At 40.7% G+C, this 22,802-nt stretch overlaps 1 protein-coding gene across 1 annotated transcript; it reads right to left on the bottom strand.

The window, feature by feature from the left end:
• Nucleotides 1-8,252: 8,252 nt before the first annotated feature.
• LOC141018380 (uncharacterized) lies at nucleotides 8,253-13,833 on the bottom strand. Its single transcript, XM_073493342.1, has 3 exons — nucleotides 13,287-13,833; nucleotides 8,907-8,998; nucleotides 8,253-8,807 (listed from the first exon to the last, which is right to left on the bottom strand). Exons 1-3 carry the CDS (start codon nucleotides 13,831-13,833, stop codon nucleotides 8,253-8,255), a joined length of 1,194 nt encoding a protein of 397 aa, XP_073349443.1.
• Between the last annotated feature and the right edge of the window lie 8,969 nt (nucleotides 13,834-22,802).

Raw genomic sequence — 22,802 nt, forward strand, 5'->3', positions numbered from 1 at the left:
TCAGGGCATCATTTTTTAAATTACCTCCATTGCATCAAAAAGAGCTGGCCATCTCTCTTGTACATTGCTGATCATGGGAGCATCACAAATGACTTCTTGTCTTCTTAATGCAAATGTTCTGTCCATTTTAGCCCTAATTGTCTCTCTGTTGTTGCGCTTCTTGACATCTGAAAGGAGTTCGACCCTCATCTTCTCCAGGGACTGGGCACATTCTCCAAGTGGAAAAGAGGGGCAGTATTCCACTTCACCCCTCTTTGGTTTCTTAACGTCAAAAGCAGGGGAACGTTTCTCAGCTGGTTTATATATTCAAAGAATTCACACATACTTCAGGACATCCTACTTTCCGGAAATGTGTGCGGTAGTTTGACAACTTTTATTTGAGTCTCATCTTCCATCCTTCGTAGCCAGTGGGTGAGCCTTTTTCTTTTAAACATGGATGCTTCAGGATGAGTGCCTCTGCAACTTTGTCAAACTTACTGTCTGTGAGATAGACTGTGTACTTGACTATCTCCTGGATCAACCCCTCTAATATGTCGGACTTCAGCTTTGGATCAGGGATCAGCAGCATCCCAAAACGGGGGCACTGGTTGATGAAAAGGAGAAACTGTGTTTACCTTGGTCTTGAGGTTGGCAGGATGTGTATACAAATTTGAGTGTCGCTTTGTCTTGTTTTTCTTCCATTGAAGTTAAGTTCATAAACTCGTTGCCAAAAAGCGTATCCATGAACTGCAGTCGGAAGTGTTCCATTATTTTACACTGAGTCTTTATGTTAGTCTCTAGTTCAGCCACAGTTGAAGGCAGACCAGCAGAAAACATGACCCTCTGACTACTGTCTGGTCCAAGGATAACTCTGAGAATAGCTTGAGTTGTCATGGTCTCACTTGACTGTCTGTTAGGAAAGAATAAGAAAATGTAATTAGAATCAGTTTTATAACACGAGGTATTGTCATAAATAAATAAAGCTCATCTTTTACTGTTAAAACACTAATACTTTTAAGAATCTGACAACTTAACTCTGAAAGAAAAACAGACATGCCAACATCAATTTGTCAAAAGTGTACAAGAAATTGAGTTAATATCAAAAACAAAAAAACACCAGTTAGTGTGTCCAGGGTTTCCCATGCACATTAGTATGTGACAGCAGAGAAGAAAACGTTTTTGTTTTTTTTTACACTATCTTCTAGTGTTCCCCAACACAGTCCTACCATTCCTTTCATCCCAGTCATGAGTACATGATGTTGCCAATCCCATCACCATTTCCCACACAAACAAGGTTAAACACAGAGTACAACAAACATATCCCTGTGATAACATTCAGAGGCTGAGGAGAGCACAGGACAATACCAGAGGAGTGATGAAGTGCGCTACAGGCTCAAAACAGAATTGAAAAAGAGTGCTCTCTAGGGTTTCCATACATTAATTTTTCAAACTTTTCCATAACATTCCCATAATATTTATTCAATTTCCTTGATTTACTTTAAATGCAAAAAAAAATAAATAAAAAAATTAAATATTAATAATAAAAAATAACAAAACTGAGGTTCTTATTGGAGCAGTAGGAGAGGAAAAGGAAAGAGATGAGAGGGAGTGGAAATAAGAAGAGATGAGCAGAGAGAAGACAAAAGAAGGATGAAGATTAAAGAGATGAAGAGGGGAAGAGAAGAGCGGATGGAATTGAGACAGAGAGAAAACAACAGGAGGCTGAGGAAGAAAGAGATGGAGGGAAGGAGAGATAAGCAGAAAGAAAGGGGGAATGATAACAAGGGAAGAGATGAGCCCACAGCCATGCATATTAAAATATAAAATAATAATTCCAAACCATTTCAAAATATAGACAGAACATATACATATATATATATATATATATATATATATATATATATATATATATATATATATATATATATATATATATTATTATTATTATTATTATTATTATTATTATTTTTATTATTACATACCAGAAGGCACAGATTGATCTCTTCAAGGTCACCATCCGCACACCCCCAACTACATAGGCAGCCAGTGGATACTCATCAACCAGTTCGGAGATTTCCACAAGAGCAAGTTCTCGTGCTGGAGATGGAGTCAGCTGAAAGGCTCCATAATGCTCACAATACCATCCACACAGTAGTTTTAAACACAAAAAATAGTCTCTGCTGCAGAATGCATGATGATGATGGATTTCCCCAAATTCAAGCAAGCCACCCTCAGAACCATATGCCACTATCATACCTGGTCTGTAGTTTATTCCCTTGCTCCCTTGAAACATTTTTTGCTAGGTTTATTTCAGATACATCAGGATCTCTCTGTTTAAAAGCTTGAGCTAGCTCTTCCTTCAAAACATCTAATGGGACAGTGGATACATCTGATACATCCAGCACTGGTTTATCAATATTTGGAGATGACAAGTGATAACCAATCATAATCTGATGTTTCACAGCCAGAGACAGAGGCACGTTTTTAAAGCAACTGGTGTGTTTCATAACTTTTTTAAAGAAACTGTGCTTTGCCTCAAACCTGATGGTCCAAAGTCCCACGAGAGGCCCCAAAAGCTGTATCAGTTGTGGGTAATGTTCTATGTAGTGGTGTTTGGGCAGCATTTTTTTGTTAGGAAACACCTCTTGATACCTTTGTCGATGATCTGAAATTTTGCTCTCAAGGTAAGTGATAGACTCGTCACTGTGAACTGGGGCAACCACTAGCTCAACCATCTGTTTTAGATCCAACAAGACCTGCCATACTGGCTCATGTTCAGGAATCTTGGGGCCAATTAGAAATGGGAGCAATCTTAACAAGTTCCAATTCTCATGGGCATTGCCCCCTATGGTTTTCCTGCTTGAAAGATTTTGTGGCAAAGTATGAGGCTTATTGGTTTTGTCTGTCCACTTGTATGGGAAATGCAGAATGGAACTGTTTATATCTTCCAAGGTGATATACTGATGATCTTTGATATTAGTAATGTGAGGCAATGTGCTATTTCAACAGGCATAATGCCTTCGAAAAGATCATGAGCAATGTCATGAGGGTAGCCACTGACAACATGAAAATGAGACAGTGCTCCAGTAAAAGGACAGGCTCTTTTAACTCCAAAAAAGCTACTGCCTACTAGCACTGCTCTGACATGGGTTTCATGTGTTTCTTTTGTTCTGAGGCTGAAAGTTCCTGACCTAACCTCATGCGATTGAATATCTGAAGCTGGTGCTGTACAAAAACGACAAAAGTAGGGGCCTGTAAAGTTCTCCACAAAACCTGCTATTCCATGTGCTCCTAAATTGTCAGCAGCAATAGTCTGCACTGTACCCTTCAGTGATTTGTTCAGTTGTGGGACAAAAATGCCATCATCTTCCAAAGACCTCAGATCGCGTATTAGAGGCTCTAAAACCTTGTCATAACCAAATGACTTTACATTGTCCGTTTTACACAAAATGGCCAGGAAAATTGAGGACAAAGTAGAATGAGACCCTGGGGGAAGGTTACTCAGTACTCAATACACAGCACAAAGTTTGTGGGTTTTGCGGGAGGTGCCCAAAGGGTTACAGACCTCGAAGTCATCAGCATACAAAGTTATGGATAAACTTAGGCCTTCCCCTGACAACAAACTATTTTCCTTAAAATGCAGACCATCCTTATAAGACCTGTACACAATTTCTTTTCTTTTTTTCAGCAGCACTTGCAGGGATTCTAGGATGGGGACATACTGGAATGTTTTGTTCTCTTTCGCATCCAAAATATATTCAAGTGGTTCAACAACATTAAATTTTACCTTGTAATATTGCTTACGTTGATATGCAGAACTCAAAGGTCCATCCTTCTCTATGGCCTTATTTAGAGGATTTGCTGAACACAGAGAGGAGATTATTTATGACAGCTCTGTCAACCTGGAGCTTGTGCTTCTGAAAAATGTCTATTACAACACCTTCAGCATGAGATTTTGAGAGAAAGCCAGTTAAGTCGTGAAGTTCTACCAAAAAATCATTGATTGCTGTGCTTGGTACATGGGAAAAATGTTCTAGTTTTAACAGAGCTGCTGCCAAACTGTGCTCGATTATATCTGGGAGGTCATTTAGAGCACCAGTACTGCTACCGGGTTGAGCATCCTCACCAATGTCATCATCAGACGTATTTGAAGCAGATTCTGGGGAAGGGAGGGTGGCTGATACTACAATTTCTCGTTTAAAATATTTTGGTGAAAAAGACCTGTGTTTTCTGCTCTTGTGGGATTTAAAAGATCCTAGTTTGAAATTTGCAATCCAAGAACATACACGTTACAACCTAATTTTTCTTCAAATGTGCATTAACGTGAGTCCAGTAATCCCTCTCAGACACAAGATCCTTACAAGGACACAAATGGCAACTAAATGTACATTTCTCTGACTGATGACGACTAGTTTTAATAACATGACATCTATTCAAATGAATTAACAGTGCATTCCATGTTCTAAAAGTGCATGGGCAGCTTGCATGCATACATGGAATACGATTGTTATTCCCATAATGTCTATGTCTGACTCGATAGTGCTTCAGAATATGTGACCTACTTGGAAAAACTGAAGGGCAGGTCTTGCATTGCCACATTCACTCTGTCACTGGAACACCATTCACTTTGGAAGTGGAAACAAAGAAGGATTAAAGGTAGGGTTGGAGATCCTGGAAAAACAGTTTGAGCAGGCCACATTTTAAAAATACACAGACAAAAGTCCAAGCCGTTTTCCTCAGACTTCTCTCTGAAGCCACGCCTCTGGAGCGCAGGAACACGCACTGCTTGTTCAGCGTTGGGTTCACATCAACTGATTGCAAAAGGTTAGATAAATGATAGCTATACTTAGAATTAATAACAGTGCTAGTGTGATGGACTGTACTGTATTGAACATTTTTCTAATATTTTGTCCAATCTGTTTCCATACATGACTGGGGCAAAGTATCCGAAACGCTCAGAAACACAAAATAGTCCACTCAAGTAGACCACACCAGCTAAATTAATTACATTAATCACCTGTCTGACAATATATACAGTAAAAGTTGAACCTATGACAGAGTTGTCGTATTAGATTGCACAGATGTATTAATGAGGTGGCCATTGTGTGTGTATGCATGTGCTGAGCACTTCATTAAAATCTGTAATGCATTATAATTACAGTAACTATAAGAGCAAATACAACGTCCTAGTCTCACCACAAAAACTTGAGCCCATGATCCATCAGCTGACTCCAGGTGATTATGCGGACTTGAGTTTGTCTGTCACTCTGCAGCAAAACAGGAAAAAAATAATCTAGGCATATTGGTCAATTTTCCCATCCATTCCCCTCACGCACTCTCCTGCTCCTGGTCATGCCTCGTCCCAACCCACTTCCGCATTTGAAACTAGAAGCGGACAAGAGGTTTGTTTTGCCCTGAGCAGTTCAGGTACGGAGGGAAAGCAGAGCTTGCCCCACCAGCAAAGGCTGAAAGAAAGCGAAAGTCTGTCACTGAAAAGACAGACACAAAGCGGAGATGTAAACAAAGAGCTCTCAACCCCGAGTAAACATCGGGTCATCATTTGAACGGTGGCGAAAGGTCCGTGAAGATATGGACCCGATGCTGATACAGCGGAGTTTCTGTTGAACAGGTAATCTTTTGTCTTTTTTGTGGATGTTGTGACACAGATAACTTTCATGCCAATGCTGGCTTATGACTGTGAAAGCTGCCGTTTTTGTCTGTGTTATTAGGCGGTGTCGAAACAATTTAGAGACGTTAGCCTTGTAAGCTAACATTGCTATCATGTTTATACCAAATCAGCCTATGTATTTGCTCGTGGCAGCTAAATGAAGCAGCAAGTAATGCAGGCTAAAGCTATTCTGATACAGCGGAGTTTCTGTTGAGCAGGTGATCTTTCGTCGTCTTTATTGTGGATGCTGTAACAAAGATAACTTTCATGCCGATGCTGGCTTATGACTGTGAAAGCTGCCGTTTTTGTCTGTGTTATTAGGCGGTGTCGAAACAATTTAGAGACGTTAGCCTCTATGTTAGCCTTGTAAGCTAACATTGCTATCATGTTTACAACAAATCAGCCTATTTATTTGCTCGTGGCAGCTAAATGAAGCAGCAATGCAAGTAAGATGAATGAAACCCTCCGCTTCACGTCGGGGTTTCAATCATCCTGTCCAGATTTATTTCTCCATAAAAACCTCTTGCCCGGTCACTACTCAACTGTTTTGCTAACCCTCCTCCCGGTCTTGTCCATTTGTTTTCAACCAAGCCTTTGCTAAATCAATATGATGGATTATCATATAGGCGTTATGATGTGTGTATTTGTGTGTCTTATCTGTCATAAACAAGAGATTACGGTTTACGGGCACATTTGTGTCGCGGTCTGGTGCTACTCAGACAACAGCTGGGACACAGCTGGTCTGAGGCTCATGTAGGTTTAGTTTTCAGCCACAATGTGGAAGCGATCGTTATGATTAAAGCTAACGGCAGCATCTGTTAGTCTCTTGGCCCTCAATAACTTTTAGAAGTGGCTAACTTAGCTGTTGATAAATAGTAACTTATTACCTAGCTGTAACGTAACGTAGCTGTAACATGCTAATGACGTTACGCTTAGCTTAGCTGTGGACATTGTAATGACTTACAAGATTTACGCTTGTTTCAACGTGCATTGTAGTAACTTTACCTGTGAATCCGACATCGTTACTAAAGCTGGCGCCGTATTTGGTTTCTGCTGGCTTGTTGCGGGAGGGGGTGTGTCGCGGGAGGCTCCGAGGGGAGGGCGATACGAGCTCGGAGGGGAGGGATTAAGGAGCACAGAGGGGAGGGGTGTGTCTGTGGGGGGGATGCTTTTTTCAAATTTTTCTCAGATCGTAGACCATAGCTTTAACATTAACGTTATGTAGTGACTCTCAAGACATTAAACTACATTTGGCTGAGATTTCGACAATATTTAATTAGAAAATCCAGACTTACCGACCGAATAGTGGTGTGGCATGGCGTACCGTACAGCGAGCCCTTGAATGTGACAGTTGCTTTCTTCTACCTGCAAAGCGCGCAAGACGAGATCGCGTGCGGTATCGCGATAATTAACATTGCTACTTTATTGACTCACTTCATCCCAACATGATCTGAACAAATTCGTGTACCCTCTCTACATATTATGTAGTTTCTACACTATATAGTTACGTTTAACTTTAAAACATGAGGCAATTGTGTTAAATACACCCAAGATACATAAATTACAAATACAAAAAATAAAATTACAAAATTAAAATACAAAAATTTTACATAAATCCAAGAGTTGGCCAGTCTCCTTTTTTCAGTGAGGGACTTTTCAAGGATTAATGCAGAGAGCGGCATTGCCAGTGAACATTCCTGTGTGAGCTGTTGAAATTAATGTTACTGGGAAGATCCCCATTGCTATTGGTGTGAGAAATTAATCGTCTTAAAAATTGAAGTATTTGTGCTTCATTAAATATAGTCTGTCTGCCGTCCCCAACATTTCTTACTGATGGTTTGGAGCAGAGCTGTTCTTCTCAAAGTCAGACAGACTGAAATAGACCCTAGGGCTGATTAATAAATTCATAGTTTTATTAAGGGAGGCTGGCAGACATTAAAGTAGAGGCTACTTTAGAATACTGTATGGATCCAGGAATTTTTTCCTGCTTTCTTGAACATTGTGAGGCCGTTTTCTGACATTTTTTTTTATTTCTCTGGGAATAATGCATGGATCTTGGTGAATAAAATCAGGCGTATTTTGGTGGCTGGTATCTATAAGTGAGTACAATTTTGACATGGATCCTAAATCTGGGGGGCATAAATTATGGGGATAGTTATTATTCTCACTAGGTGAGTCAGAGAGTGGAGTACAGGCGAGAAAAAGAAAGGGGTTATGCTATTTCCTATATAAGTGCGGATATGTGGGATATCAAATCCATTGTTCTATAAATAATCAAACCAAACCACGTGGTTGGTACCATTTTGTTACCCATAAAAATAAAGACATTTTATGAAAAACCTTTTTTAATTTAAAAATTGGTTCAAAGGTATTGCAAAGTAAGTATGAGGGTTTAAGAATTAATTGTGGAAAGAAGAAAAAAAATATTCAAAGTAAAGTAGTCAAATAAACAACAAAGTAACTTTATTAGTGTTTCCACAAGGTGGGTGTTCTTATCTCATCTGTATGTGCAGTTCAGTACACCCAGTATATGTTGCTGCAGATAAGTAGCTTGGTCACTTATTCTGTTTGGGAACTAAACTGCTGCACCATCAGGAGTTATCATCTAGTAGCAGGAATCCATGATGCGCCTCATGCTCATGAACCTCATGCTGCTCATGCCCATGCTCATGAAGCTCCTGTACTCCCCAGGCCTCATGTACATCATCCTTCCTCTGAAGTGGGGCTGCTCATACATCAGCCAGTGGCCCTCCATCACGTTGCAGGACATGAAGTTGGACATGCTGAAGCGCTCCATGACGTTCTCACAGTCCTCCATCAGCTCGTGCATCTGGCCCTGGAACTGCTCCCTCTCATAGATCCTGATCCTGTAGGAGCCTCTGTGCATTGGGATCATGCGGCAGGACTTGATGCAGTCGCTCATGCCCATCATGCTCATGTAGTCAGAGTACTCGCCCCTCCTCAGGAAGTACTGGTTTCCCATGAAGTTGGTGCGGTCGTAGACCATGAAGCAGCCCCTTTCCACCCTACAGGAGTGGCAGCGGTTCAGGTAGGAGGACATGTCAGGGCAGTCGCTCATGCACTCGTAGGAGCGGCCCTGGAAGTTCCTGTCCTCGTAGAAGGTGATCTTGCTCATCATGTTCATGCCGCTGGAGGTCATCTTTGCCAGGTATTGTCACTAGAGGTGATGCTACTGCTGCTGGTGCTGCTCTTGGAGCTGAACTGCTTGTCTACCTGTTGGAAACTTTCCTTTTTATACCTGACAAGCAGAGGGCCCCATTGTGAAAACAGCCTGACCCAGCAACATAACATAGAAGCCCATAGAGCACTGAGGGTTGTCCACATTTACAGCTGTTCCCCCAAAAGACCTTAGAGAGGCGGTTTTACTCTAAATCCTGTCAGACAAAACCTTTTTCAAAGGGTTAACAAAGAACAATACCACATTTGTTACATCACTGCAGTGCGCAAACCATCCTTAGCTTTGGAATTTTGTTTTGTGCTGTCATATCATTCGAAAGGAGTTTGCCAAATCATCCATTAATATGGTCAGTGAAGGGTTATTAAGCAAAAAGATGCATATTCTAACAAACTTATGTAATTGATAGTTATAAATGGTATATTTTAGTATAGTGTATAGTATAGTTGTCACTAAAATGATATCTAGCCTGTAGCATTAACTGTCATGGCTGTGGCTGTTGATACATGAAAGCCTTCATTCGTTGGGGCTTTTATTAATCAAGGGGATGTTTCCATATATATATTTAATTACACACTGAAAACGGAATATATTATTTCAGTACATTAGAATAATTTCAATTACTTTGACATGTCACAGTGTTAACCAAAGGAATCACCAGTGTTGTGTCAAGACAGATTTTTCTCAGTCCTTAAAGTGAAAGGTTTGCAGATTATTAAACATTCAGCTGGAAACAAACCCTGGAGAGCCAGTCTGCCAAAGGAAAGTGTTCTGGTCAATATAAGTGTATTCTCTTCTCTTCTCTATCTTATCTTATGTTCAGCAGAGGGAAAAAGAGGGGGAGAAAGCACAAAACTACTAATGTATTACCATCTTTACACCGCCTGTGTACCAAATTCAGCCGGTCAAATGTAACATTGGCGGTGTTCATAAAATCTTAAAAGGATTACCTACTGGGAATATGTCACTTTTTTGCTGTGAATTTTCATCATAAATGAAGCTTGATTTCAATACTTCAAACACTGTCAGTCAAAACCTTTTCAGGTTTACAAAGAACAGTAGAACCTTTGTAACTCTTGATATTTTGTGACCTGTGGTTCACTGATTGAGGCAGCTTTCTCTTCTTTTGAACAGGTGCTTTATTAACAACAAGAAGCAGAGTGTCACTTTATAGCAGCCCAGACATGGCAAGAAATGTCACTGATCACGCACCTAACCACACTTATGGCCTAACACCTCTGCTAGTAATAACTGCAAGTGAAACTGTGGGAACAATGCAGGGGTTCGCTATGTTGGCCAGACAGTAGTGATGGGAATTCTGGCTCTTTTAAGAGAGCCGGTTCTTATTGCTCAGCTCACTTAAAAGAGCTGGCTCTTTCGGCTCCCACGTGGCTCCTCAGATTTTTTGCTGCTTCAATTAATTTATTACCAAAAATAATGTAAAATGATGTGTAAATTGAATTACTAATGTACAAAACATATATTATATCAAATGTTTATTATTTATATGGCTTATTATACTCAACATGGAACAGAGTGCTACAAAAAATACATTTTAAGTACATAGCCTTTTGCACAAACTGTCTCATAGAGCTCTGGGTTGTAGGTCCAGGTGGTGGTGTACTGTAGACACTGTAGACGCTGCAGCAGCAGCAACAGTTGCAGCAGACAAACTGGCACTTTCATTAGTAACAGGTTCACTTGCTTGTCTTTTTCTTCCAACTGCACTGATGAACAAGGTAGCTGGAGATGTTGACATGAAGGGAGGGAGGGGAGGGAGGAGGCCTCCAAGTTGTCACCCTCTACTGTCTGTCACTTCGAGGCAGGCAATGAATTCCTCTAGCTCTAAGAGAAATATCATCATCTTATATCTCATTTTTGACAGCAATGTGGGAAGCCATGGATAACAGCAACAAGTAGACTGTCACTTTATAGTAAAACACTACCACGGTCTACACTACTACACATTACCTTAGTAGTAATAATTGCAACATGAGATTGAGGTCCATGAGTCCATCACCTAGTAAACCAAGAGGCTGACCCTACATGCCCAGCCTATGGGATACTACAATAATTCTACTGAAATACTTATTTTTCATGCATGTTTTTACTGCTTTGCCGATTTTATACTGATTTAACAGAAAACTCTGACTTTTGCATTAAGCGTACATAAAAACAAATAAAAATGGTTAGACACACTTACTCTTTCCAGGAATGGTTATTGTTAGTATTTTATGCAGCCACCATCTAACTTTAAAGCATGGAATCTCTGTGTGCCTTGTCAGTCTTACTTTTGGTCCTTCACATATCTCGAAAACCAGTTACCTGATAGACTTCACACTGTGCGGTTGTATTGCCAGGGACCCAAAGAAGTGCTTTGTTTGAGTGTAGTTCAAACAAAGTTTTGTTGGTATAAAAAATGGTAAAGATATCATTAAGAAAACATTTGGTGGATCTTGAACTCTCCAATATGGCGACAATGCAGACACATACCTTCAACATGCAACTGCGTATCGGGTGTTGCCTAGGACCCAAGAACATGCAGTGTTTGCAGCGATATTTAGCAGTTACTTAAGCATCAAAGCTACTGGTATATGTCGATGAGGAAACTCAATATGGTACTCGATACTCAAAATGGTTGTAATATTGCCCTCCATTGTTCTCAGAGGTGCTCATTGGGAGGCTGCTGGTTAGCAGTTACTTCAGCAACAAGTGAAGCCATCTGTCCAGAGTTGAGGCAGAAAAGCCTCAGGATAGGAAAGGGGAAGCCAGAAAATATTTTCTCCATGAATATGATCCAATTTCACCAAAATCAGTGAATAAAGATATCAGGTTGTGTTTTTGTACCTCCATGGATCACATTTCTGATGGATGCTTGATCGGATTGAGATCTGGAAAATTTGGAGATCAGGTCTACCCCTTCAACTCTGTCTTCCATTCCTCTGGTCACAGGATACATAGGGTAAGATCTCTCTGTTCATTTTCAGTTTCCAAGTGGTGCTGCCAATGGAGGCCGACCAAAAAAGCTCTGGACACAAGTGGATACATCTTAAACCAATTAGAGCAACAAAACATGTGATGGCATGGAGTGATTCTCAAAAGTTGGGGTGGTTCTTGTATTTCAAAAAGTTTGACAGATTGAACTGAGTTTTGTGAGCATAGTGTGTTGCACTGGTCAGACCTGCAGACTGGACACAAATGGATAGACCAACCAATTACACCAGTGTAACATGTGACATGTTACCTTTAAGATCTGGAACTGTAACGCTCCTCTGTCAGACATTGTGTCAAGCCCCCACATTTTCAGAAGACCTATAATAAATTCATTATTGAACCGATCTTCATGAATGTTAGTAGTAGTAGTATGTGTTCCACTCATTCCATCACAGAAAAATGAGAACGTGGTGCGAAGTGAAGACTGCCATGATAAACATTTTCTTTGTGTATGTAAACTTTTGACCGTAACTGTACATGGGATATCAAATGAGATTTTTCGATACTTCAAACCATTTGAACCTGATTTTCTCTAAAATTTTCCTTTTTTATCATTGAAACTACTGTATGTCTCACTTATATGATTGAAATATTGAAGAAATGATGCCATTAATTATGGCTGTACCATTACATCAAATAAAGAATACAGTTAATACAAATTAAAGCTTTAGTTACTAGTTACGTTTCAGATGACCATCTTTCATCCCCTTTTTGTCCAGCTAAAACGATGTATCTCCAGGTGTTTTGATTTTGAATGTTTGTGAAAAAACTGAAGGATGAAGTGTTGAGAAAATTCACATACTTCTAAAGCTCAAAAAAACTCTTTTCTGTTTAATGACACCATGACTTTTTGGAGATTCCCACAGGACAGCTATGCTACAAAGATATGATGATTTTATAGAATATGATGCATTACTGTAGATGAAACTAGCCAACAGTATATAAATTAGTTGTTTTGTATTTATGTGTGTATATATTGTATACCATCGCCAGTGTAAATCTTCTTTATGTACAGCACACTTCGAGGAAATAGCCCAACAGTGTTACTCATTCAGATGTGCATATATAGAATAGAATACAATAATTTGTACCATTACGGTGTTGGATTTTGTTACCTAGCCCTAGATAAACAATATTTATGATAAAGTTATTTTAATTTGCCTACATAAGTGGTTCAAAGATGTTGGAAAATAGGTAAAAAGGTTGATGATGTACCTTTAGAAATTGTAGGACGAAGAGTAGAAAACAAAATAATTAGAAGAAAGTAGAACAAAGAAAAGAATCAACTGCAACATTGTTTTTTATAACGAAGTAGGCTTTATTGGTATTTCTACATGGTGGCTGTGATTGTTCTCTTTATCAGCCAGCCCTTGAAGACATTTGTAACTTGGTCACGTATTCTGTTTGGGAACTAAACTGCTGCACCATCAGGAGTTATCATCTAGTAGCAGGAATCCATGATGCGCCTCATGCTCATGAACCTCATGCTGCTCATGCCCATGCTCATGAAGCTCCTGTACTCCCCAGGCCTCATGTACATCATCCTTCCTCTGAAGTGGGGCTGCTCGTACATCAGCCAGTGGCCCTCCATCACGTTGCAGGACATGAAGTTGGACATGCTGAAGCGCTCCATGACGTTCTCACAGTCCTCCATCAGCTCGTGCATCTGGCCCTGGAACTGCTCCCTCTCATAGATCCTGATCCTGTAGGAGCCTCTGTGCATTGGGATCATGCGGCAGGACTTGATGCAGTCGCTCATGCCCATCATGCTCATGTAGTCAGAGTACTCGCCCCTCCTCAGGAAGTACTGGTTTCCCATGAAGTTGGTGCGGTCGTAGACCATGAAGCAGCCCCTTTCCACCCTACAGGAGTGGCAGCGGTTCAGGTAGGAGGACATGTCAGGGCAGTCGCTCATGCACTCGTAGGAGCGGCCCTGGAAGTTCCTGTCCTCGTAGAAGGTGATCTTGCTCATCATGTTCATGCCGCTGGAGGTCATCTTTGCCAGGTGTTGTCGCTAGAGGTGATGCTACTGCTGCTGGTGCTGCTCTTGGAGCTGAACTGCTTGTCTACCTGTTGGAAACTTTCCTTTTTATACCTGACAAGCAGAGGGCCCCATTGTGAAAACAGCCTGACCCTGCAACATAGCATAGAAGCCCATAGAGCAGGGTTGTCCACATTTACAGCTGTTCCACCAAAAGACCTTAGAGGGGCAATTTCACTTCAAACACGGTCAGACAAAACCTTTTTCAAAGGGTTATAACAAAGAACAATACCACCTTTGTGCATCATTGAAGTCCACAAACCATCCTTAGCTTTGGAATTTTGTTTTGTGCTGTCGTATCCTTCTTAGCAGTTTCCCAGATCATCCATTAATATGGTCAGTGAAGGTTCATTACGCATAATGATCTGCATATTCTAACAAACGTATACTGTTTAGTCATTTATTGAATACTTAGTGTCACTAAAATGATATTTGATGATGTTACACAAGAGTATCGATTTGTTAGGGCTTTCTATTAATCAATGGATCATAGTTTTCATTACATTAGAATAATTTAATTTAGCTTGAAATGTCACAGTGTGAGTTTTTAAGAGTTGTGTCATGAAAGATTTTTCTCAGTCCAGATTTTGAAACATTCCGCTACAACATGCTCTGGTGAATGAGTAGGTCAATGGGAATGTGTCTTGGTCACTGCAAGTGTCAGGTATTAGTTGGTTGGATCACTTGTTCAGCAGGGGGAGGGGTGTAAAAGAGAAAGCACAAACCTCCTACTGCATTAACATCTTATCTACACTGCCTGTGTACCAAATTCAGCAGGTCAATGGTAGGGATGGTAGTGTTCATTAAATCGTCAAAGGTTCAACCTTCAAAATGATTTATTTGTCAATTACAACACAGGGTTACAAAATGAAATGAAAGTTTGTAAACTCCTTCATGCAACACAAACATAGAAAATATATTGGCCAGAGTTATTTATACACATGTACACTTAAAAACATACTTTATACACCCAGGAAATAATTCTGTCGTGAATTCTATTTTATTTGCATTAGGGTTGATGTAAACAGCAGCAACAAAATGGAAATGATAATGTGGTCTGCATCTTCAAAGATCGATCAGGTAAACACTGTCCACTTTGGTTGGTGCTCAAACACTTTTGTGTTTAAGCACCAAACATCATGGAGTCGACCTCATCTCATCTAGTCCTGCGCTACAGGCTTAGAACACAGTCTGGCCTTATAGTGCTTTATAGTGAAGTGTAATAATAATAACCTTAAATCAATATTTCCCCATTGAGCACTGTGCCATCATCACATTCCCTGTCCTGGAGCGCAGCGGAGAGGGCCGGACTGTTTGGTAACTAACAAATCCAGTAATCATAATCGAGGGTAGAAATCCAAGATGAAATCAAAAAGCATTAAAGAATGAATAGCCTACTGTTCATGTTTCATCAAATACGATTTTAGTTTTCATGTAGTTTGTGTGAAATCGCTGCAGTGGACACGACTATGCTGTCAGGCGCACACCGCGCACTGGAGACAGTGCAGTCTCCGCACACACACTCTGCCTTCTCCAGTCAGCTCACCTGGATCATCCTCACCACCTGCGAAAATGGATTGTATGATTTATGAAAGCCTGTAAATAAAGTCAGTGACAGCTCTCACAGAATCGTTAGACTCCATATCCTGGAAACAGTGGAAACAGGTTCGGCCTTCTGATTGGTCAGTTTGAGATAATTGCTCCCTCCACATTGGACCAGGGGATTACAGCAGCTTTCTTAAACCCCAGCTGATGGCATTCCTCCTCCCCTCTCCCCTCCTACTTCCATGAAATCAGCAACATGTTTGTATTTGTTGTTTTGGGCACTGCTTGCTTTCGAAGTCAGTAAACTGCTACATTTGAACCTTGATTCTTATTGTGCTGCTGGCCTTTTTTGGGAGTGGGAAGTGTAGGAAGTCACAGCATGCTATGTCCAGGTTCCCCTAGACCAGAGACGTAACATGAATTGAGGGCTTCATTCTTTCTTTTCTTCTTTGTTATCATGTCAGGTAATTTTGATTCGTTTTTGCGTTATTGTCTCTGCTTTTCTGGTTGGCAATTTTGGGTGGCAAAATGGAGTTCCAGATAGACGAATTTACTACTAATCCATCAATTGCTAATTTTTCAATAAGAAGGTGTTAAAAAAGCTCCTGAATGAAAAGCTGAGGGAAAAGGGGTTGTTTAGTGAGCCAGCTCCTACAGATGTAGTTGAGCAAGGTGATCTGGCTGGCATTGCCGCCTCACTCCAAGACCTTACAACACAAATTGGCATGACTGCAGAGGAGCTGAGACACTGAGAGTTGGAGGTGGAAGCAGTGCCTTTAAGGGTAAAGGCTCTGGAGATAGAGCAGGGAGTCACTGTAACTGCCAGTATGTAAGCCTCATAAACACCCTCACTGAGACCCCAAGACAGCTTTGATGTGATTCGGCACATTGCACTAGTCGCACCTTTCATCTGAATCTGAGGTAGATTCATATTTTAGTGCATTTGAACGCATCGCAACATTACATTGACCAAAGAGTGTGTGGCCATTTTTGCTTCAATGTAAGTTGGTGAGGACAGCTTAAATCATGACACTTTGTGAAAGCAACTCTCCTTTGTGCCTATGAGTTGGTGCCAGAAGCCTATAGGCAAAAATTTTGAAATTGTGAAAAAAATTTTCGATGCCGATCAAAAAAACTGGTTCACCTAAAAAAAAACCCTACTGCCAGGGGTGGACTGGGACAAAAAATCAGCCCTGGCATTTTCTGTCCAAACCAGCCTACTACATTATCAGCGGACACCACGTAGAAGTCCACAAATCTCGCGGCGTCTTCTCTCACACATACTACAAAGGAGAGTCATATTCCTTGATAGCAGTTAACAAATAAAGCACGTAGCTATGAACTCAAGGACTAAAGTTGACAGCTATAGCAATCAACCAATCAATCTTTTTTCATTATAGTGTCAAATCACAACAGAAGTTATGTCATGACAAGGGGTGGGACGGGACTAACGGGAAGAACCCAAAACCAGACTCGGGGTGGGCGCTACCTCTACCAGTTAGGTGGAGGGGGGAGAAAGAGCGAGAGAGACAAAGAGACAGAGACAGGGAGATAAGGACAAACAGGGACAATAATAACTAAATATCCTGACAAATAATCTAAATAGAAACATGTTACAGACAGTAGCAGCATTAGAGCTGGAACTCATTTGTATTAACGGTGACTCAGTCATTATGAAACCATAAATAGAGAATTGAAAAAAAATATATTATCTATAGCTGTGTGAAAAAGTCTAAGAATTACAGGTCTGAATAGATATGCATTCTCATATACGTGTATGTGCACAAGTATGTATTGCCCTACTTCCTCGTCCGCAGCCAGCCAGCTCCACTCCTCACCAAATTCGTGACCTGCAAGAAACAGCAAACAGAACTTGTACTCAGTATCTGTGTATTGACAAGTATATGTAGCCAAGTAGCCTTTTTGTGATGTGGTGACACCTAGTGAACAAATTTATCTGACATGAAGGATGACTTAAAAGTCTCAAAAAAGGCCTAAGGCCTACCTCCATAACTGTTAATTGAACTTAAAAGATATGCAGATGTTGGAAAATTAAAATCATCAATATGAAAATCTTCAACCACAACTACCAACAGTCACAGCCCTTCAACTCTGGGCTAATATGCTGTCACATGTTAGATTGTCAAAGTTAGAAAAATAACGGCTTCAATCCCTGAGGAGCTACATTAGCATTAGCGGCAGCTGCATTCATCAGTATGCAGTTAGTTAGGTCACATCACATTCAATGTAAAAACATTTTTTACTTTGTTTTGGACATGTCTCAAACATTTAGCCTAGCCAGCAGCACCTGTGGCTGCTGGCGGGTTGGTGTCACTGGTCCCGGCACCAAAAAGGTCCGTCAACTTCGCACATTTAGAAGCCTCCACCTCCAGAGACTTCAACTTTTTTAATCGCTGTTTCTCAGCACCACCCGGGCGTTTCTTCCTCTTATCCATTTTCAAGTAGCGGACACGACAGTTTCGAAGACGCTCACTACTACTACTCACTAACGTTACTACTGGCTCAGCAGCAGCCCATCCCACCCGCGGCCCGCCCATCGAGGTCCTGCCCCACCCTGGTTCGTGTAGTGATTGACAGCACTGTCAGGGCTCTCTGAGCCTGTCAGCCCATGATTGATTGACAAACAATAGACCAATTATATGTGTCGATGCTGGTAACACACTGCTAGCCCTCTGTAGCCAATTGGCCGGCCCAATTGGAGGGAATTTAGAGAAGAAAAAAAAAAAGAAAAAAACATAGTGGACCAGACCGGCCCACATTCGGTCAACGGCCCACCGGGACGATGCCCGGTATGCCAGATGGCCAGTCCACCCCTGCCTACTGCCACCACTGAAACTGAAAAACAGGTGTTTGTACTGCCTTGACCAGACACACCTCATTGCTGCCTGCCCCACTCTTAAAAAAAGGAGCAATTCAGATATGTAAAAGCGCGGTCCCCATAGGACTCCAAACCAAACCACACTCCACGTCAAGCCTGAATTTAGCAGAAACAGGCAAAATTGCCGATTTAAGCCTTTTATTTCGCAGGGCTTTGTTTTCCCCTGGTTGGTGAAGGAAAAATAGTTCCTATTACTATTCTGAGGGACACAGACGCAAAACAGTCTTATTTACAGCAGTGTTCTAGCCCTTTCAGCACAGTCTTATGCTGGCTTAGACATTTTAGCCTGGGGAGTTAAAATGAGTGCAGTGTGTGCGCCTTTGCATGTCATTCAGCTGCCAATAGCCAATGTTGATTTGATACACAGAAATTATTTGGCTGGTGGAAAAGTTTTCATGTCTCCCAAGGTAATTGAGGACCCGCAAGAAAACTTGGAGACTTGATGGATCTTAGTGACTCTTTTGAGTACCTCTGATCCACCAACCTCACTTCCCAAGTGCAAAGAAAGTGCACCTGTTTCTGTGGAGCTTCAGCCTGGCGATAAAACCCTGACAGCTTTGTTGCAGTCTGTTATCACCTACTCCAAAAATATCCCGTGCCAGGCTTTCCACGAGGTTCAAGGTGATAAATATGGAAGCCGATTTCTGCCAGTTAAAGAAAAGGATATGATGAAAACCAAGCTTGATGAAAAAAATATTCCCACGATTATTCATAATTATGAGAGAAAAAGCCCTAATCATAAGATAAAAGGTATAAATTGTGATTGTGTTTGGGTTAATGTGATTATAAACTCGTTATTATGAGATAGAAAGTTAAAATTATAAAATAGAAATTCAAGTTTCAAGAGTTATGAGATATAAAAAAACAGTTGAAATTATAAGATTAAAAAAATCATAAATATGACATAAAAAGTTGAAAATGAGATACAAAAATAATACTAATAACTTTTTAAAATCTTATATTCATGACTTTTTACCTCATAAATTAGACCTTTTACCTCACAATTATGTCTTACCAGGGGAATATATAGATTTTTAAAAAACATTTTTTTACCAAGGTTAGGTTTTCATCAATTTTTTGTCTTTAACTGGCGGAAATGGGCTTCCACAGGAAGAAACATTTCAGGGCAAAAATAAGTTGTATGTATGAGAGCGAAGTTAGTCTCTTCTGGGTGTTTGTTTTGATTCCTTTTTAATGCTGGTACGCCTATCCATGACCTCAGTATTTATCAAATCTTGGCTACAGCCCTGCATGCAAGAAACTGTTTCACCTTAAAGATGCCAGTAGTCTTTGTGAATTAATTGTAAATTGTTAAAAATAAAGTAACTGTGTGCATGCATGCTAGCACCCATCACTTGTGTGCATGTACACACGCATGCATGAGCACATCTTAGCTGCACTCAGGTACTTAAACAAATAGCACTACACCCCTGAGTTAAGCATACCATAGCATGCCCAGCCACTTTGAATCCAAAAACCAGACAATTGTTTCCTGTAAGGTATTGAAGGTATTGAATTTATGTCCAAAACCTTTACCCCGTTAATGTCAGGTCCATGCGAGGTCTATTGCGCCTGTTGTGCGAAAAGTAGCTTTCAGGTAAGTCCCAAAAACACTGAACTACGTTAGGTTGTTTAGGGGGAGTGTACATCATGCTTGTGATCAGGCCTGTAAATCGCTCTCTACCCCAGTCCAAAATGAAAACCTATTATGAAAAAAAGTCCATTGCACACTCCTTCCAGTCAGCTGGTGGCATACTAGTTCTGCTGCCTTTCGTTGGTTCTGGCCCGCAAATTTTCTGGTCCATAAGTGATTGACTGTAAACTTAGTGGGGTGAATTATGTAATCTAAATGCCTGGCAGTCTCGGGCAAGTTAAGCAGTAGTAAGAGCAGCAGTAAAGCAGTATGTCGTAGAAACTTAAGTCTGCCCAGAATATGAATTTCATTTCAATGGGATGTCTGACACATCTAAGTATTTTAGAGAGAGAGAGAAAGTTAAATATTTTGTTTTTAATATCCTGCGGATTACACATTTATACAGACTAATTTTATTTTAATGGCTTGGTTATGTTCTTGGGCATGATAGATATGAGGTCAGGTGGCCATTAAGCGACAGGCTATCAATGCAACAGTATTGCATACTAGTGCAGTTGAGGTTATTAACATATGTTCCACTGTGACTGGTATGATGTTAATTACGCAATCAATAAAATTGATCGGGAGGTTTCTCTGTGTCTCTGTATTTCTCTTGGTCTATGAGAAATACCTGGCTTTACTGATCTTTTGGGTTAAACCATACTCTTGGATTCACAATCCGTGCGCATGGATTTTGCCCTCTTCTCAGTGATCACCACAGCGATAGTGATATTGAGATATTGATAGTGATCAATAAACAATGAAGATGATGACAACTCCGTTTGACTGTATATGAGCAAAATGTTCTATTAAACTGGAGGAGGAGAAGTGCTGCGGTCCATCTCTGTGTGCCTACCGGACAGGTCATACAGACTATCATTCTGATTAATAGGGGATGGGGTGTGGGTGGGTGAAATAATTCATCTTTGAAGAGAAACATATTAATAACACTGTGCTTTAATGAGATCAGAGAGCCTGCTTTCAGTCATTTAAAGGTTTCCTTTCCATGCACGTAGTAATGTCACTGTAGCAAACATCATGGCTCATGTAAGCCACAAAACTAAATCTGTAGTTGTAAACAGGACAGTACAGAGGATAATCTCCAGAGGAACCAGCAGTGATGGAGCTCAGGAGTCGGGAGATTTCAATAATCAATGAAGTTAAACTATACTCTGTCTCGTGCATGATTTAATACATATTCACAGCAGGGAAGTAGGGGTCTCACCACTGCAAGGTCGGCCTATTACACATAAATAGGTCAGCAGTTTGTGTGGGCTAGATAAACTAATTTCAGGTTCCATGGCCTCTAGGAGACATGCAGTCCTTAAAGTAGCTGTAATCATAAATCGTATAATCAATAACTGATCAAAAGATTTGTAATGTGAAAGGTGTTGGTCATAGAGAAGAACCCACTGAGAACTACTTACCTGACTCTCCAGTTCCACTTTACTCCCCTTTTAGCACCTTCCAGCTCATCTTTTGGATTTGTGGCCCTGCTTTGGTTCAGTCTCAGCCTTCATCAACCTCTTTTACAGTAAGGCAGCTGTTTTCAGAAAGAAAAAAAACCCCAAAAAATACACTGTACACTACCCGCATGTCACCAAACAGCAGACAGTTGGCAACTAGCTGGTGAACACTGGAAAATTTAGTAGTGCGGATGCGATCAAAAAAAAAATTCCCTCAAATATTGAGGTATTTATGTATGTCGGATTTCCATGTAATTAAATGACATAGGTTCTAAGTAAAGTATATAATTTAATGCAAAATATTTATATCATGTTGAGTCAATGTTGAGTCAGCTCAGTCAGTCAATTTGGGGGTCCTAGTAGAATAGGTTTACATACTTTAATTTTCAAAAAACACATTATTTTTCTCATATGGTGCATTGCTGCAGTAGCCCCTCTAGGGTCACATGGTAGAAGAAAAAAACTGGATGTGGAATCCGTGGGAACGGATTTGTAAACCGTGCTCTCAGATTCACAACCTGTGTGCACAGATACTGAATATGAGCAAAATACTCTATTTAACTGGAGGAGGAGGAGTGCTGCAGTGCGTTTCTGTGTGTGTAATGTGGTGAGCGGATCTTAGTCCTCTGATTGGACAGGACAGGTCATAAGAACTATCTTTCTGATTAATAGGGGATGGGGTGTGGGTGGGGGAAATATTTCATCTTTGATGAGGAACATGTTAATAACATAACCTGCAGCATCAGGGCCCATCTTTTTGCAGGCTGAGTCGTTGCTAGTTTTAGACCAACGGTCCTAAAATGAGGTGTGACCAGGTGCTTTGCTTGCGCATCTTGGAGCAGCAGTAAGCGATTGCAGTAATAAGATGGACCCTTGATCTAAAGTCAATGTTGGAGTGTTTTACCTGCTACACAGAGGGCTCAGTATTCATATAGTAAGATGCACCTTTATAGGCAGGTTCACAACGTTTATCTTAGTCCACAGAAGAGCTGTTACAGTTAAATATCAGCCAAAGCAGTCATATTAACATAGCATTACACTTCATACATCCGCTTCCTGTGGAGCCAATCAGCCGAAATACTGACAGCACCACTCTGCCATTGCAAACGGGGTATAAAGTAAAGTAAGTAAGTATCCAGTCATCAGGATTTTACTGTTATCATCAGGATTCAAGCACTCTGCTGCCACCTAGCGTTTACAGTTATCAAGTGCAGCCCCCCCCCTTACCGCCACGGTATCATCGCGGCAACGCAGCGGCAAGCACGTCATATAAAGGGAGAGACATCTGTATATTTGAGGCTGAATTAACCCTAACCCTAACCCTTTCCTTCAGTTACCTCGCAATTATTGAAGTTAAATGACTACCGGTCATATGTTGGTT

The sequence above is a fragment of the Pagrus major genome, chromosome 22 (assembly GCF_040436345.1).
Source record: "Pagrus major chromosome 22, Pma_NU_1.0".
NCBI lineage: Eukaryota > Metazoa > Chordata > Actinopteri > Spariformes > Sparidae > Pagrus > Pagrus major.

Bases quoted from the DNA above. Each gene is read 5' to 3' on its own strand.
- LOC141018380 (XM_073493342.1), bottom strand. From the start codon at position 13,833: ATGACCTCCAGCGGCATGAACATGATGAGCAAGATCACCTTCTACGAG. The intron at 8,999-13,286 runs GCTACTAGATGA...TTGGGGGAACAG, and splicing joins GAGGCGCATCATGGATTCCT to CTGTAAATGTGGACAACCCT. The intron at 8,808-8,906 runs GTATAAAAAGGA...TACCTGGCAAAG, and splicing joins TGGGGCCCTCTGCTTGTCAG to ATGACCTCCAGCGGCATGAA.